The sequence below is a fragment of the Trichechus manatus genome, unplaced genomic scaffold (genome assembly GCF_000243295.1).
Source record: "Trichechus manatus latirostris isolate Lorelei unplaced genomic scaffold, TriManLat1.0 scaffold00144, whole genome shotgun sequence".
Taxonomy (NCBI): domain Eukaryota; kingdom Metazoa; phylum Chordata; class Mammalia; order Sirenia; family Trichechidae; genus Trichechus; species Trichechus manatus.
In genome coordinates this window covers 5,444,448-5,457,566 of record NW_004444080.1, presented here as the reverse complement: position 1 = coordinate 5,457,566, position 13,119 = coordinate 5,444,448, and the positions used below count along the sequence as shown (strand labels likewise).

The 13,119-nt window shown below is 37.1% G+C and overlaps 1 protein-coding gene across 1 annotated transcript in view; it reads right to left on the bottom strand.

Moving 5' to 3' along the window:
• The window catches only part of LOC101347703 (alpha-amylase 2B), an 18,959-nt gene extending 15,630 nt beyond the window's left edge, over positions 1–3,329 (bottom strand). Inside the window, exons 1-2 of the mRNA XM_004385733.2 lie at positions 3,058–3,329; positions 2,562–2,708 (exon numbers count right to left, since the gene is read on the bottom strand). Of these exons, the coding sequence (XP_004385790.1) occupies positions 2,562–2,708; positions 3,058–3,225 (315 nt within the window). The 5' untranslated portion in view covers positions 3,226–3,329. The remainder of the gene's footprint in view (positions 1–2,561; positions 2,709–3,057) is intronic.
• Between the last annotated feature and the right edge of the window lie 9,790 nt (positions 3,330–13,119).

The window sequence follows — 13,119 nt, the reverse complement described above, 5'->3', positions numbered from 1 at the left end:
CAGAATGGGGTGAGCGGTTGGGGTCTCATAACAATGTATGTAAAAAAAAAAATTCTGTATGGGAGACTAACTTGAAATGTAAACTTCATTTAGTTACAACAATAAAGAAAAAAGGAAAAAAAAGAAATCTATGGGGAAAAAAATGTCAATTAATTATGGGTGGAGACACAAGTCAAATAAAAGTGACAGCAAATATTGAAATATTGTAACTGGAATATGCAATTCCTAACTAGAAAAATGTTACCAAGAAATATTAATAATCATAAGTGTTAAAAGTTGATATTTTGCTCTGTGAGTACATTCAGGTTTAAGCTTTGGCGTACATTTTCTTTAACAGATAAATGGCACATATAAAAATGTTTACAAATGTTGCACATGATGCAATAGTTAATTTTGATGAAGGTGAAGTGAAATAAAAAATTTGAAAACTATGGAAAACTTTCTGTTTAAGAGAGGCAAGAGGCAGGAAAGAGAGAGAGCCAACATGGTGCTATAGATAGAAGTGCCATGATGCCCCCCTGCAGCAAAGACCCAAAACACTAAGTAAAACAGATATAAACGTCAATCAGGGAACCCTATGCATCAAATGAAGGGATAAAGAACTAGATAAAGCATCGAATGGAAGAAAAAACTGACAGAGAACAGAGAAGAGGAGAGATACAGGGTGGAGGTACTCTGCCAGTTAATCAGCACAGACTCGCCATCTTGGAGCACAGCCACCAATGACTGCAGACAGGGAGTACAGGAAGGCAGCTTCATGAAGTTCCCAACAGGAGACAGAGCACTCGGCTCTTTGCTGCCTCCACCCCTTCCTGATGGGCCATGCCATGCTAAGCAGTGAGAGAGACACGTGTTCGCCAAAATCCCAGTTCTGCCTGCCCCCAAAGGCCAGTTCCTCAGCACCATAATTTTTGTTTGTTTTTTTGCTTTATGTTTATTCTCTCTCTTTCCCTTCCCTCTTTTCCTTTCTCCTGCACACCTAGCCCCATACACTGACCTGCCCTTTCTCAACCGGCCCTGCCACACTGCTTGGCTAGAAAGCCACCAGCACATGGTCTACTCGGGTTTGCCCCACCCTCAAGCGCTGACTCCTACTGTGCTGCAATTTATTTTTCCTTCATTTTTTTACTGCTGGTTTCTCTCTCTTCTTTCTCTCTCCCACTTAGCTCCACACATCACATCCTCTCCCTTTCCTCCTACCTCTCTGCACCAGCCAATGAGCACCATGGGCACCGAGTTGGACCCTCAGACCTCGCCCCACGCTGCCCCCCAGCCCTGCCAAGCCGAGCACCACAATAGCAAAAAGATGGAAACAACCTAAATGCTCATCAACAGACGAATGGATAAATAAACTATGGTACAGACACACAATGGGATACTACGCAACAAAAAAGAGCAATGATGAATCTGTGAAACATCTCAAAATATGGATGAATCTCGAGGGCATTATGCTGAGTGATAGGTCAATCACAAAAGGACAAATACTGTATGAGACCGCTATTATAAAAACTCATGAAAATGTTTACACACAGAAAGAATCAATCGTTGATGGTTACAAGGCAGGGAACAAGTGGGGAGGGAAAAACACTAACTAGATAGTAGATAAGTGGTAACTTTGGTGAAGGGTAAGACAGCACACTATACTGGGGAATTTAACACAACTGGACCAAAGTAAAGTCATAGAAGATTCATAGACACATCAAAACTCCCGAGGGACTGAGGTACTGGGCTGAGGGCTGGGGACCATGGCCCCAGGGGCATCTAGCTCAATTGGCATAACATAGTTTATAAAGAAAATGTTCTGCATCCTACTTTGGTGAGTAGCATCTGACATCTTAAAAGCTTATGAGCATCCATCTAAGATATGTATACTGGTCCTACCCTGTCTGGAGCAAGGGAGATTGAACAAAACCAAAAACACAAGGGAAAGATTAACGCAAATGACTAATGGCCCACAACTACCACAGCCGCCAAGAGACTGATTCCAGCACTACTAGATGGTGCCCAGCTACCACCACGAACTGCTCTGACAGGGATCACAACAGAGGGTCCTGGACAGAGTGGGAGAAAAATGTTGAACAAAATTCAAACTCACACACACACAAAAAAAGACCAGATTTACTGGTCTGACAGAGACTGGGGAAACCCAGAGAAAATGGCTCCCAGACACCCTTTTAACTCAGTACTGAAATCACTCCTGAAGTTTAGCCTTTAGCCAAAGTTTAGACAGGCTTATAAAACAAACAAAAAGACACATAATCCAACCATGTATATAAGACTAAATGGGCACACCAGCCCAGGGGCAAGGACAAGAAGGCAGGGGGGAAAAGAAAGCTGGACAAACAGAAATGGGGAGCCCAAGGTCAAGAAGGGGAGAGTAGTGACATGCTGCATGCTTGGCAACCAATATCACAAAACAATATGTGTGTTAATTTTAATGAGAAACTAATATGCTCTGTAAACTTTCAGCTAAAGTACACATGCATACACACACAAAAACAGGCAGTACAAAGAAATTATTTTCCTACATAATAATTTAAAGGGAACTTTAATTCACTTACACCAACATTGTTACATCTAGTCACCATGTCTTTGAATTCATCTTCATTTCCAGATCTTGTACATAACTTGTAGCTAACTGGTTGGTATCTTTCCCACCAAGGTCTTGAGGGATTATTAATTACAACATTTTCATTGGGTGGAGAGATCTACAAATAAAACAATCTTAATAAGTATCAAATTATGGCTTTCTTTATATCACTGGATGTACTAGAAACTAATCAATAATCTAAAATTATTTCTGAATCTTTGCATATGCAGCACTTTTCTTTACAACCACTTGAGAATATTAATAGCACATTGGAAATGTCCTGCTGAAAAAAGATTATATAAAAAACAAAATATAAAGTTGCCAATAATACTGAATTTTTTCCTCCTCAGAAAATTGTCTTTCTTAGAGTACTTATGTGTGAAGTAAAAAGTTCACAGATACACATTAGAATACAATTTACTATAGGCACCACAAATTTTGCAATTTATTCTAGGAACAATACCCACCTGAACCCCTCCAAATCCATTGGGAGCTAAGTATTGCTCACATTCAAGAGCAATATCGGCCCAGTGCCACTCAAACAGATGGACAAGAGATGTTCGTCCAGGTTTGGTATGTGGGGTATACTGAGCCCAGCAGAATCCAACAGCTGAAAGTAATAGAAATAACTTCATCTTGCTTTGAAGTCCACAGTGTTTTTTCCAGAAAATATTTATATCCCTGTAAGAAACATATTTTACGAAGTAAATGTTAACATGAACAAATACTTGGAGCACAAACTGTTTACAGACATACCTTGTTTTATTGCACTTTACTTATTTGTGTTTTGCACATACTGCATCTTTTACAAATTGAAGATTTGTTGCAACCCTGCATTGAGCAAGTCTGTCAGTGACATTTTTCCAACAACATAAGCTCACTTCATGTCTCTGTGTGTCATTTTGTTAATTCTCACAATATTTCAAACTTTTTCATTATTATTATATCTGTTATGGTGATCTGTGATCAGTGATCTTGGATGTTATTATTGTAATTGTTTTGGGACACCAGAAACAGTGTCCATACAAGACAGCAAACTGAATGGATAAATGTTGTGTGCTTTCTGACTGCTTCACCAACTGGCTGTTCCCCATTTCTCTCTCTCTCCTCAGGGCCCTCCTATTCCTTGAAAAAGGACCATATTGAAATTAGGTCAGTTAATAACCCTACAATGGCCTTTAAGTGTTCAAGTGAAAGGAAGAGTCACATAACTCTCACTTTAAATCAAAAGCTAGAAATGATTAAGCTTAGTTAGGAACGCATGTTAAAGCCAAGATAGGCTGGAAGTAGGCCTCTTGAGCCAGTTAGCCAAGTTGTGAATGCAAAGGAAAAGTTCTTGAAGGAAATTAAAAGTGCTACTCCAACGAACGCATGAATGATAAGAAAGGGAAACAACCTTATTGTTGATATGGAGAAAGTTTTAGTGTCTGAATAGCTCAAACCAGCCACAACATCCCCTTAAGCCAAAACCTAGTCCAGAGCAAGGCCTTAACTCTCTTCAATTCTATGAAGGCTGGGAGAGATGAGGCAGCTGCAGAAGAAAAGTCGGAAGCTAGCAGAGGTTGGTTCATAAAGTTTAAGGAAAGAAACCATCTCCATAACATAAAAGTACAAAATGAATCAGCAAGTGCTGATGTAGAAGCTGCAGAAGTTATCCAGAAGATCTACCTCAGATAACTGATGAAGGTGGCTACACTAAAGAACAGATTTTCAATCTAGACAAACAACCTTATATTGGAAGAAGACGCTATCTAGGACTTTCATAGTTAGAGAGGAGAAGTCAATGCCTGGCTTCAAAGCGTCAAAGGGCAAGCTGTCTCTCTTGTTAGGGGCTAATGCAGCTGGTGACTTTAAGTTGAAGCCAATGCTCATTTACCATTCTGAAACTCCTAGAGATCTTAAGAATTATGATAGATCTACTCCGGCTGTGCTCTATAAATGCAACAACAAAGCCTGGATGACAGCACATCTGTTTACAACATGGTTTACTGAGTATTTTAAGCCCAGTGTTGAGAACTGTTGCTCAGAAAAAAGAGTCCTTTCTAAGTATTACTGCTCATCGACAATGCACCTGGTCACCCAAGAGCTCTGACAGAGATGTACCACGAGATTAATGTTGTTTTCATGCCTGCTAACTACAAAACATCCATTCTGCAGTTTGTGGACCAAGGAGTAATTTCGACTTTCAAGTCTTATTATTAAAGAAATACATTTTGTAAGGTTATACCTTGTCATAGATAGTGATTCCTCTGCTGGATCTGGGCAAAGTAAATTGAAAACCTTTTGTAAGTTTCACCATTCTAGATACCATTAAGAACCTCTGTGATTCATGGGACAAGGTCAAAATATCAACATTAACAGGAGTTTGGAAGAAGTTAATCCCAACCCTCATGGATGACTTTGAGAGGTTCAAGGCTTCAGTGGAGGAAATAATTGCAGACATGGTGGAAATGGCAAGAGAACTAGAATTAGAAGTGGAGCCTGAAGATGTGACTTAATTGCTGCAATCTCATGATATAACTTTAACAGATGAGGAGTTGCTTCTTATGGATGAGCAAAGAAAGTGGTTTCTTGAGATGGAAATTACTCCTGGTAAAGACACTGTGAACATTGTTGAAATGGCAACAAAAGATAAACTTAGTTGATAAAGCAGAAGCAGGGTTTGAGAGGATTGACTCCAATTTTGAAAGAAGTTCTACTGTGGGTAAAATGCTATCAAACATCATTACATACTACAGAGCAACATTTAATGAAAGGAAGAGTTAATCGATGCAGCAAACTTCATTGTTGTCTTATTTTAAGAAATTTCCACAGCCACACCCAACCTCCAGCAACCACCACCCTGATCAGTCAGCAGCCATCAACATAGAGTCAAGACCCTCCACCAGCGAAAAGATCACAACTTGCTGAAGGCTTAGATGATGGTTAGCATATTTTAGCAATAAAGTATTTTTTAATTAAGGTTTGTACTTTTTTTTTTAGATGTAATGTTATTGTACATTTAATAGACTACAGTAATGTCTAAACAACTTTTATATGCACTGGGAAACCAAAAAAATTTATGTGACTCGCTTTATTGCGATATTTGCTTTATTGCGATAGTCTGGAATTAAACTTGCAATGTCTCCGAGGTATGCCTGTACTCATAATCTGAAATGAATTATTAATTACAATGTTAACAGGTGAAGAACATCCATAAAATCTCCCAGGAAAACAATCTAAATGACTTTCAGAACTTAATGTTTTTCTTGCTGATGGAATATTAGCTTTTTCAAGCATCTGACATTGTATATATATAAACAGTCCTTATTCACATATTATTTGATTAGGATTAGATCTTGTTTCTGAGGTCCTTCCCTAATAGAAGGAAAATAATAACCAGAGCCAATTCACAGTCAAGATATTGCCTTAACTATTTATTTGCAAACATTTGTAATATTTCAACTTGAAAAAGAAAAAGGGCATTCAATTCAATTGTTTTTCACCCTAAAATTTTTTAGTGATTTAAATTTCTGCATTTAGACTGAAGAAGTTATTTGGAAATTGAATGCCCATGAATTGGAGAAACAGACTCCACTCACTTTTCCATGAAATCATGCGTTCAATGGCTACAACAGTAGCTTTTCCCCTTCATAGTCAAATATCTCTTGAACCTGATTAAACACCAAAGAAACTTATTTGCATCCCTTTCCTTTTTATATAAACTAAATCCTATGTAAGAGAATAATCGTACAGATGGGAAAAATGTAATCCATCCATTCAACAAGCACTGTCAACTTTTTGCCAAGCACTGTGGATGATACTCAGGATACAAAAAGGAAGGCTTATATTATTTATTACATGAGTGAATAATAAGAATAACAGTAATGATAAAATAATTTGAGATAGCAATAAGAACTAGTATGAAATAATAGGGTAATGAAATAAAGAGTGACTCTGTGGTCAGTGTATTTTAGATAGGATAGTCAGGGAAGGCATCTCTCAGCAAGTGATTTTCAGCAGTGATTTGAAGGGTTAGAAAAAGCCCCTCACTCAAAGATCAGAGAAAGCAATCTAGACAGAAGAAATGGCAAAAGTTAAAGTCCAAGGTAGGAACACACACACACACACAGAGCCAATTTGACTAAAGTACGCATCAGAAGAGGAGGTAAAATGAGATGAATAAGGCCAGAGAGGTAGGCCAGACCATGTAAGGCCTTGTAGAACATGATGAAAAAGAGAGTCATTGAGGCTGTAAGAATAGGAGATGACATACTCTGATATATTTTAAAAGGAAGTCATTCTTGCTGCTATGAAGAAATAGGATTATAGGAGGGCAAGAGTGGAGGCAGGGAGATCAGTTAAAAGACTTTTTCAGTAGTCCAGGAAAGAGGTTGAGCGGCTTGGAGTGGGGCACAGACCTCGGATGTGATAAGTTTCAGATGAAGAATGGCAATAGGTTTATGGAGAGATTAAAGCTGAGGAATGAGGAAAAGAGAGAAATTAAAGATAGATTTTTGGTAATGGTACTATTTTTTAAAATGAGGAAAACTAAGGAAGTACTAGCTTTAGGAAGGGGTATCAAGAGTACTATAAAAACCAGAAAACCAAATCTGTTGCCATTGAGTCAATTCTGACCCACAGTGACCCTATAGGACAGAGTAGAACTGCTCCACAGGGTTTCCAAGGAGCGGCTGGTAGATTCAAACTGACGACCTTTTGGCTAGCAGCTGTAGCTCACTGTTGCTCTTAACCACAGTGCCATTATTCCTCTACCAATCTTAATGCCCTCCTTTGGCACCTTTGGGAACTTTCTACCCCCCAACCAGGTAACATCAAGTGTCCTGTTCATTGCAAAACAAAAAAGTTCCCTGTACTTTACAAGTAATTTCATGCCTCTATGATTTTCCTAGTGCTTTCCTTCTTTCTGTGATCCCTTTCCACCATCCCTGTGTACCTGGGAACTATGTCTACTGCTAGATGCAGCTGAATCAACATTTCTGTGAAGTTTACCCTGAGAACACAGGTGGCGTAGTGTTAAGTGTTTAGCTGCTAACCAAATGTTGGCAGTTCTAATCCACCAGGCACTCCTTGGAAACCCTATGGGGTAGTTCTACTCTGTCCTATAGGGTCACTGTGAGTCAGAATTGCCTCAATGGCAATGGGTTTGGTTTGGCTTGGTTTGGTTTACCTAAGTCTAGTTAATAATTCCTCTTCTGTATGGCAACTTTTTAACATATTTCACATTATTAAACTATATTTGATTTACATTGTAAGTAAGTAAGTATTTACAAGGTCCATTCTTCTGTATCAAGCTCCTTGAAGGTAGACTTCAGGTGCAATATTCCCAGCATCTAGCAAAACGACTGGCAAAATGGCATATGTTCTCAGTAAATGGTTGCAACATACAAGCTCTAAATGTCAGTTATTGTGCAAGACATTGACATAACAAGGGTTATGTTCCATTGATTTTTTTTAATCAATGTACACTCTGTCAAAAAATGTGTAATACACTCCACTCTAGTCCTTGCAAAAACTTTGTGCACATGAAGGAATTGAGGCCCAGAGAGTTTGAATAAATTGAGTAAATTGTCCAAACTCTTAAGGTAACTGAAAAAGCTAGAATTCGATAATAAGTGTGACTATGTATCGATATTCTCTATATTACACTAATGTTTCTGATAGAGTTCTAGAACTGTAATGTCCAATATGGTAGTCACTAGCAACATTTCACTACTGAGCACTTGAAACATGGCTAGTTAGAACCAAGATGTACTATGACAGTAGAATACACTCCAGATTTCTAAGATTTAGTATAAAAAATGTAAAAACTCATTAATAATTTTTATATGGATTACATGTTGAGATGATAATATTTTGGGGGTATGTTAGACTAAATAAAATTTATTATTAACATTAATTTCCTGTTTCTTTTTACTTCTTTTAATGTACCTAATAAACAAGTTAAAATTGCATATGTGGTCTGCATTATATTTCTACCGAACAGCACTGTTGTAGAGATTGTTAAGTCACAAAACGGACACATCCACACACAAATACAAATAACAATAATAAAAGAAAGGATATGATCATTATCTTAAGGGGACTCTGCAATTTAAAGTTTGGGTGAGTGAAGAATGACAATGCTATTATCACTAACAATACAATCTAGAAGTAGACTTGGTTTAGGGAAACTGAAGGGCTAACACGGAGACATACAGAGTTTGAGGCACAACTTTTAAACCCAAACGGAAGTATAAAAGCAATAAAAACACAACAGTTATTAAGGAAGAAGGAGAGTGATTTGGAAGTTTCCAATAAACAGTGATAGTTTCAGAAATGGCACACAAAATATTTAACAACGTATTTAGCATGGACACTAACAAGTCAGAACAGATGCCATTCATACAACTAGTATATAGAGACCTATGTACACTGGCTGAATTATCAGGCCTGGAAAGCTGATTCCTTGAGAACTGAAAAAGTACCAAGTCAAATGTTGAATATGAAGTCACAACTTTGAGTAGAGCCAATCGGCATACATAAATGGTGTGACTGAGGAGTTAGAGGGAGCTGATAAAGGAGGTGTCTTCAAGCAGGGAGAAGAGTTTTGTTACCGTGGTGGGGAGGAAGCATTGCTGTCCAGTCGATTCTGACTCACAGTGGCCCTATAGGACAGAGTAGAACTGCCCCACAGGGTTTCCAAGGCTGTAAATTTTTATGGAAGATGACTGCTACATCTTCCTTCCATGGAGCAGCTAGTGGGTTCCAACCACCGACACTTCGGTTCACAGCCGAGCACTCAACCACTGCACTGTCAGGGCTCCTTACCATAGAAAGGTTTCCAAAAACAAACCTAAAGGAAAATTTGCAAGGACGATGAAAAACTAACTGGATGTGAATGAATATTAGAAAGGGAATAGAGAAATAGATGGGTTTGCACCCTCGAGAATGGATAATAAAGGTCTCATGGTGGTTAAAATTTGAGAGAGAGGAGGGACTTCATTGAAACTTGATACTTGCCTCCAATATTAAAATGTGGTGGCTAAGAACATGACCTTAGGAGTTAGACAAACCATAGTTTAAATCCTGACCTTGCCATTTATCAGTTTTTATGACTCTGGCAAATAAAGTTACTTCTCTAAAATTTGTTTATTTACCCATGAAGTAGAAAAGTAATATTTATCTCATAGAGTTGTTATCTTGATTAAATGAAATAATGCAAATAAAGCTGTTATCTCAGTGCATGGACACAGTAAAAGCTTAATATATTTGGTTTCTATAATGTTGTTGTTATTGCTATATTGTTATTTTAATGCTGGTTCTATTAAAACAACTTTAAACTCATGCTCTCTTCCCACTCTCACTCTATTACCGCTTGGACATTCTGTCTTTCCATTCCACTTCCCAGCTTCTAATAATATTTTCCACTTTTCAGAAGTATTTCACAACCCCCAGAGGAAAAGACATGAAGATGAGAAGAAACTGGCAAAGGTTTGTTTACAACTTTTCTTTTTTTTTTTAACCTCCTTAGGACTTCTGGAAGCTCACATGCTGGTTTTGAAATATACTTATCATTGCTTCATCCATTAAATCCTGAACCATTCTTTTAATTTAAAAAAAAAGTGTTTTTCTCAACACATCTTATGATATTGTTAAAATGCAGAATAACTTGCAGATGTAATTTAGGAAATTTTATTAAATAAAGAATTCCAGAATAGGTGGAGATATAAAAACATGTAATAACTTTCTAAGTTTCTAGCAAAGGCCAGGTATCGTCATGTATTTTCTCACTTAATCTTGATTTTTAGCTCAAACAACCAACCTAAAGTGCTACAGGCCCCATAGAAGAGATATTAAACAACTAAAGTGCATTCATATCTTGTACAATAAAATTTGCAAAAACAAATCCTTGACATTTTTGGCATCCAAAACAAATAAAAATAAGGAATTGAAATAGTTGTTTTATGTCCACTTCCCTGAGTAGCTATCCTAAAATGCTTCTCCAAAGAGAAGATATTCAGTTATTAACATTACTATCAATGTTCTTTTGCTAATGTTATGTTTTCTGGTTTGCCCTACAGAAAGGAAATTTCCTTTTACTGTAAAGCTCTAATGATTACTGTAATATGCACAATGACATGTCTTGGAAATTCTTAAAAATATGAAATAGGACATTTGATAATATCCTAAAACAAAACAATATCCCTTAAGGATATTATTTTATCACTTATATTTATACTTTCCAAGTATTTTTAACTTTTTTTCAATTTTCCCAGTTTCTCATTTTCTAGAGGATTAAGTAGTATTATTAGTATTATTAGGACATGGTCAAATTGGTGGTTTCTCTTACTGAAAAATATCATAATTCCTCTGAATTTTACACTGAATTATGTAAAATTTTCTTGAAACAGTATTCCTTCACCCTCCACCTGCCCAAAAAAAAAACAGAAAAAAAGAAAAGGAACCTAAGTTTTGGTTAGTAAGTCACATATGAAGATTAGAGAAAAGAAGGCAAAGATAATCGAGCTTTCCTACCAGATTTCTGAAATCAGAGAAACGTTTTGAGCCAAGGTTCAGACAATTTCAAACATAAATAGTACACTTTGTGCTGCCAGACACTGAAACTTGAGTAGTCAATAAACCCAAAATAGATTGTGAAATTTAGAGCTACATCAAGTCATATGACAGATACCACTTATTTAAAAAAAAAAAAAAAAAGAGGAGCTATATGATAATCAAAAACATTAAAATAGCTTACCACATCAACTTCTGTAAATCAGTAATCTCTCAAACACACAGTTCAGTGTTGTTCAATTATAAAATAACAAAAATCTTACAGTTGCGATTTTGATGTCTCTTCAGTTGGGGAAAGAAATGTTGGATTTAGGATTTCAGGGATTTTTCTCTAATCCTCTTCCTTTCAATATGTGCTCCTACAGCTCTGTTCCAATTCTCCAAATCTGATTTGTACAGTCTATTCTGAGCTTCACAGTGGCACCAGAAGATCAGCTGCTATCACTCCTGTTTCCTAAGCAAACCACTGTCTTCCCTCCCCTGCCTGATTTGCTGCCCAGCCACCTTTTCTAACTACGCTGTACCTCTTCAGTTGTTTGCTTTCTCTTTGTATTCTTTGCTCTTTCTACAATTTCTCTCTCAGTCTCAACTAATCTTTTTTTTTTGAACCATTTATATCAATATATAGGAAAAAACTTGCTAAAATAACCTTTAAGACACAAATTAACATACGATCATGTCAAATTAGTTAAATAAAGTAAGTGTGACCAGAATGATAAACAAAGTCTCCAAATCAGAAAACTCTAATTTGGAATCTCAGGTTTGCCGTCTACTATGTAAACCTTAGAGAAAACATTGAGTCTGTGGATTTCTTTAGGTCCTCAATTAGAAAATAGGAATTATGTTCTTGTTGATAAAATGACAATAAAAAAAGCTACTAATAATAACTATATGTATTGAATTTTACTATGTGCCATTTCCATACAGTATCGCTTTAATTCCTCACATACGTACACAAATCTCGCAAGACAGAATTCTGATTATCTCCATTTTTAAAATAAAGAAATTGAGACACTAAAATATTGAGTACTGTAATTTGTCCATGGTCACAGAGCTAGTAAACATTGAGACTGAAATTCAAAACTGAGCAGTCTACTCCACTGTGAGCTCTTAGCCACTACTCAGTCTTATTTGTCTACCTCACTGAGTTGTTATGAAAAAAAAAATATATATATATATATATATATAATGTGAAATATTCTGGAATCTGGAAAGTTCTGTTTAGTTAGTATTAATATTTTCAAACAACTGCAGAAGAATTAAGGATTGTTTTTCTAATTTTTCTTGTTTTTCAATTATTTACTCCAAAAGAAATTAATTTTTGTTACAGTTTTTATTCTTGATCTCATATTCACCCATAAAATATATTATTGTTCATAGGCATTCGCTGCTCCTTCCTGCAGATGAATAATATACTTCTGTTGAATTCAGGAGTCTCATGTAATTTGCCTTGGCAACTAAGTAAATGCAAGCAGAGGTAATATGTGTTACTTTGGGACCTCTTTGATTGTTAAAGCAAGTGTCAAAATGAAGCCTCTGTGACAGATTGCAAAGTGACTAATATGAAGAGGCCCCTTGTTGACCTGTATAAAAATGGTGTGGCAGAAGCATCTGACCTCCTGTAACTTCACAAGGGGGAAGGAGAATAGAGATCAACAGCCCAAGGTTGATTCCTGTGAGGCGGAGGTCAAACACAGCTCCACCCTCCAACCTTTTAATCAATTCTGACACCAGCTGTCCTTCCCATGGCACTCTACTTTTCTGCTGGGTTCGATAATTTATTGCAATGGCTACACGGAACTCACAGACCATACTCACATTTATGGGGCTTATTAAGGAAGTAACAGGTTACAATTCAGGATACAGTTCTTCAATCAGGGCAGCCTTTTCTCAGCCCTGCCTGCGGGCAGACCTCTCTCTGGCCCTCAGCCCCTCAGCCCCTCGGCCTAGCCTCTGCCTTGCTCAGACAAGTG